This window comes from Pteropus alecto, unplaced genomic scaffold (genome assembly GCF_000325575.1).
Source record: "Pteropus alecto unplaced genomic scaffold, ASM32557v1 scaffold143, whole genome shotgun sequence".
NCBI classification, from domain to species: domain Eukaryota; kingdom Metazoa; phylum Chordata; class Mammalia; order Chiroptera; family Pteropodidae; genus Pteropus; species Pteropus alecto.
The window spans coordinates 4387862-4392979 of record NW_006434828.1 but is presented as its reverse complement, the minus strand read 5'-3'; the positions used below and the strand labels follow the sequence as shown (position 1 = coordinate 4392979).

Genomic DNA, 5118 nt, shown 5'->3' with positions numbered 1-5118 from the left:
AGGATGTGAATGGTGTTTGGCCGAGGCCATGACTCCAGGGTCATAAACAAGGGTCCCCGCCCCCCACCCGACCCCTCCCCTAGCTTGCTTTTGAGTTGGAGGACGCTTGTGGTCAGGTCCCACACCTTATTTGGGGAGGGTTAGTCAGGAATTGGATGTGGCTGCGCACACAACTCCTGTGCGGTGGGCCCTGGGGCACCCTGTGCCCACTGCACAGGGTCAGGGTAGCACCGGCCAGGACAGCCACCCCTGAGATGCGGCCTCTGAGCACCTGAACTGTGCTGAGTGTAACCGAGAAACTGAATGTTTAATTTCACCTTATTTTAATGGATTTAAGTTTGAACTGAAGCAGCCACGTGTGGCAGCAAGTGACTCCTCTCGTGGGCAGGGCAGCCCTAGGATTTAAGTAGCAGAGGGACCTGTGGTGACCACATCAGTCCTCACTCCGCAGAGGGACATCTGCGACCCTGAGGGATGACAGGGTCCTTGTAGACTAAACTTGGACCCTGGTGACTGTTGAGGTGAAGCTGACAGACAGGCCGACGGGGTGGCGGTGAGGACAGGAGGCCGCGACATAGGCCTCGAGGGGGGACTCGGGGTTCGCGTTCCTGGCAGAATGACGAGGCGCGTGCTGGCAGGTGACGCTGACCTGGGGGCCTGGGCCTGGGTGGCTGGCCTTGGGGCCCCTGGGCGCCCTCCATGCCCGCCCGGTGAGAGCGCTGACCCACTGTGACACCTCCTCGGGCAGAGGTGACCTCGCTCCGGAGAAGAAAGCAGGAACGGGCAGTGGCGGCGCGGCCTGGGGGACAGTGACGTCACCCATGAGCCAGGGCACGGTGGGGCGGGGCGGCGAGGGCGTCCCAGTGCTGAGCGGGCACCACGCGGGCAGCTGTCACTCACTCAGTGCCTTTTTATTGCCATGGGTTTGACTGTTGATATAGAGATGCTTTCGGGAGCAACGGCGGATTAAAAAACTGTGGCCGGAAGGCTCTCCCAAGGGGGGCCGGGCGGCGGGCGTGTCAGAAGCGCACGAAGGTGGCGTCGATCTGCCGCACGGAGGGCAGGGCCAGTGTGACCTTGCGCCGGTACTGCGGGTCGCGCTGCAGGGGGTTGCGCTCCAGGTACACTGTCTCCAGGCTCCGCGCCCCCTTCAGCTCGTCCAGGTCGCTCCAGCTCTCCAGCAGATTGTCGTTCATCTGCAGGAGACGCACGCACGTCAGAGACGCGCCCTCGGGACGTGGCGGCCCTGCGCCTCCCCCTCCCCACTCGAGTGAGGCCACGGGCACGCCAGCCCCCAGGCACAAGTCACAGTCACGGGTAGCAGGTCTTCCCTGGCACCTCGCGGAAACTTCCATCGCCTCTTGGCACATTCTGGCCACCTTTCGGCCGTGTCCCAAGTAGAATGCACCTGTTCATGCCCAGAATCGGGGCCACGTCACCACGACAGGAGCAAATGCAAATTAAGGCCAGCAGAGAAAAGATGAAGCAGTGGTGACAACTCCTGCCCTGTCCCCCGTGCTCACACGGTCCGCTGCATCTGCTGTGGACCGGCCGTCAGAGTCGCTCCTGACGCCCAGGTGCTCTGACCACTGCAGAGGCCACCCCAATGGGACTAAGGCTCTCCCGAGGGCTGCCTCTGGCCTGCCACCTGGACACCCCTGCCAGTTCAGTGGTGTGAGTGCCCTACCACAGCTGACGCCACACGCCCATGCCATGTCCCAGGATAGGAAATTCAGGAGGAGGGGCTCCGAGGTCTGAGTTGTGGGCTCAAAGTAGCTTAGATTCCACACCCTGACTCTGCCGAGGCTCACGGGAAGGACCTGCCACCTGGAGGGACCTGCTTTGGCCAGGGAGAGTTCTCCCACTTTTCAAACCACTGTCAAGATGAGGGCACAATGGAGCTCCAGTCCAGTGTGTCTGTCACAGCATCTGCATTCAGCACCCGCTCTGTCCACCCTGGTCCAGTGGATGCTCGTGGCCCCTCTGCCAGGGGCAGGGAGGCTCTGAGAGACGAGCCACCCTGGTTTGTATTAGTTTCCAAAGACCATGGCAGAGGGACAAGGGAAATCCGAAAACAACTACCTCTGTGAATGCGAGACGCACTCAGGGCCTGATGAAGGATGAGGGGAGGGGACGGCTGGGAGGGGCACGCGGGGAAAACCCCCAGGGCCCCAGGCAGCAGTGAGCTGGGAAGTGCTGAGCACCCAGCTCCCAGAACAATGGAAAAGCCCTGATGTGTGAAGTCTGGTAACTCCCGTGTAAGTACCCGGCATGGCCGATTTCTGGGATGTTTTCTCGCTGCCTCTTTCGCGAGCACGCGCATGTCAACGAGCTGATGCTGCATGTAAATTTGTCTCGTTCCACTAGAATACACTTTTCCAAACTCTTTTTTAATTATAAAATAACGTGCTCATTACAGAAAACTTAAAAGAACCGAAAAACATAACAGTGTATTTCAAGAAATTAACGCGTTAGAAAATGTTTTACGTATTCCCAAGCAACCATTCCTTCCGCCCCCAGCTCTGCCCCGGTTCGAGCTGCCTCTAACACAGGACCTTGCTCCCACTGGGAGTATCTGCGCAGGTGTGTTTCCAATGTTACCTACAGCTGAGCCCCCCAACGAGGCGGAACCCCCTCCTGGAGTCCAACTCCTTGGCTGAGAGATGGGGTGACCCCACTGTGTGGGCTCCTGTGCCCCTCATGAGATGGGGGGCCTGCTCGCCACGAAGGCAGGCCCCACCCCTTCTCGCTCCCCATCCACTGGTCTGAGACACAGCGTCCTCGGGGTGTCGCAGGGCCATGTGCCTCCCTGCTAGTCGGGTGCCCAGCTGGACCCACCTGGTCTCGGCGCCTGTGTCCCATGCTCTGCCCCTGTCAGAAGCACGGCCTCAGACCCGTCCTCTCCCTGCAGAGGGGCCTGTCTGCTCCTCATTCTGGCTGGTTCCGAGGTGTGGCTCCGCGGACCACTCACAGCCAAGCCCCGTGTCCAGCCCAGCCAGCCACACCCTCCCTCGGGGCAGCTGCACACCAGGCCCACTGGGCACTGTGCTCCCACTCCACGCACCTCCATCCATCCCAGAGCGGGGTGTCAGACTTACCCAGAATTCCTGCAGCTCTGTTAGGTGGCTGACATTTTCAATCTTTTTGATTCTGTTTGACGCAATATCCAACATCGTGAGTTTGTTCTAAAATAAGAAAACAAAAACTTCTTAGATTACTTCGGTTTCAACAACGATCTTGTGATGTACACAGTCGGGTACTGAGCTCAGAGCTGCGGACAAACCGCCTGCTCTGCTAATGGGCACAAGGACACCTGCCCATGGCCTGCAGCCCACCTGGGCAGGACACAGCATCCTCGCACACAGCCACGCCACCCAGCTCTACTTTTCGCTGGGATTCGAAGCGGGTTCTGTCAGACTCTGAGCCCCACGCTCCAAGGTCCCCGTGCGCAGGGCCCAGTGAGGGCAGAGTCACCCTGTAGAAAAGCAAGCCTGGGCTCCCGGAGGTGGCGTGGGCCACTCACGTGGTGCTCCTTAAGGAGCATGACACCGAGGAGCCTAAAGTACGGTTTCGTTCTTCACTTAGGGACTAGGAACCTGGCTGGTTGCAGTAAGAAGCTGCCCAGGCACGAGTGGAGGTGGTGTTGCCAGGCACGGAGCCTGGAGGCTGCCCTGTCCGGGAAGGGGCCACCAGGAGGAGGGGCAGAGGGGAAGCCTGGGCACCGAGAGCGGGCGGGCGTGGCCGGCCTGGGACTCCCAGCTAATGGAGGGCAGCAGAGTGGACGCTGGGCCCTACGGCAGGCAGCGTCCCAACCTCTGTTCTGAAGACGCCCACAGACACTTTTCGGTTCGTGTCGGCTAAGCATCAGGAACGCTTTCTTCAAGTGCACGGTCAAGGGACTTAACCAAGCGATGAGATGGCAGCGAAAACGAAGGCCGTGAAGGCTTGCCCTGCATCAAGTCTAATCACACCCACTGGCCAGGCTTTCCATACCCAAAGGGGCATGGTCCCGGAGAGCTGACAGCCAGGTCGGGGCGCCACCTCGCCGCCGGCCGTGCTACAGGTTTCTGCCTGAGCAGGCCCTCTCCCGTTCTCTGCTGCATTCCGGGACTGATTCCCAACCCTCCCGAGTAAGGGAGACTTAAGAAGCATGTCAGTGAAATACCTATCCTCCCGCCCCCCAAAAGCGTGTACCCAGCAGCTCCGCTGACTCAGGAATGCTCTAGCCCTGGAGTGTGACTCCTTGTGGGCTCAGCCTCACGACCCCACACCCCAGGTCCCACCCGGCACAAGCCCAGGCTGAGTGCCCCCCTCTCTAGAAAGCCCCAGGGTCCGGGGCTGTGTCCCCATGAGCTAGGCGTGGGCACACTGGGAGGCGCACCGTCACCCCGCTTACGCTGGCCTCGTCCCGTCCGCTCAGCCTGCTGAGCGCCTGCAGCGTGGGCAAATGCGGGCACACGGCAGGCAGCGGGGAGGGGACAGGCCAGGTCTCTCCAGCCCACTCCCCCTGTCCTGCGGAGCTTGGTGCAGCCACAGAAACTGGCAGAGCTCAAGCGGCCTGAACACGGCAGAAGCTGACCCCACGCAGGCCGGTTCCACGGCCAGAACCGGCCACAAGCCTCAGTACGGGGACTGGCTCACGTTCTTCCGGGGGCTGGACGTTTTGAAAGCTCATTCAAAAGCAAATAATGGGAAAGTGTGGAAAAGCAAGCTGACCAGAGCTTCCGCCTTCTACCAGGGACAGCCACCAGCGAAGGACGGAGTGAGGGCCCAGTGCGTGGCGGGCATGGCGGAGTGGAGGGCGCTGGATGCCGGGGCAGGGGATTTGCCATTTGGGAAAAAGACACATTCACTTCCTTGTCTCCCGCACAAAGATAAACCCCCCCACGAGTGAGGGGTAAACACGAGCAGGTGCGGGAGGGCCAAGTACTGGTCCCGGGGCAGACTCTGCGGATCGCTGCGGGCCCAAGGGAATGCGGACCACCACTGCTCTGTCTCTGCCGTGTGTCTGAGGACCAGGCCCCGCTGCCTCTCTCCTGTGCGCCCACACCGCAGACACGGCCCTGGGGGGGACCTGCTGCCCCCGCGGGCGCGGGCCCTCTGGCCAGGTGCTCGGCA

At 61.1% G+C, this 5118-nt stretch overlaps 1 protein-coding gene across 6 annotated transcripts in view; it reads right to left on the bottom strand.

The window, feature by feature from the left end:
* Positions 1–306: 306 nt before the first annotated feature.
* The window catches only part of PPP1R7 (protein phosphatase 1 regulatory subunit 7), a 16696-nt gene continuing 11884 nt past the window's right edge, over positions 307–5118 (bottom strand). For 3 of the 6 annotated variants that reach the window (XM_015587864.2, XM_006909911.3, XM_025045405.1), the window contains 2 exons: positions 3099–3185; positions 307–1196 (listed from right to left, as the gene is read on the bottom strand). In XM_015587864.2, the coding sequence (XP_015443350.1) occupies positions 1020–1196; positions 3099–3185 (264 nt within the window). In that variant the 3' untranslated portion in view covers positions 307–1019. Of the gene's footprint in view, positions 1197–2369; positions 2872–3098; positions 3186–5118 lie in introns of those variants that run through there. The other 3 variants (XM_025045402.1, XM_025045403.1, XM_025045404.1) reach the window with 1 other exon arrangement.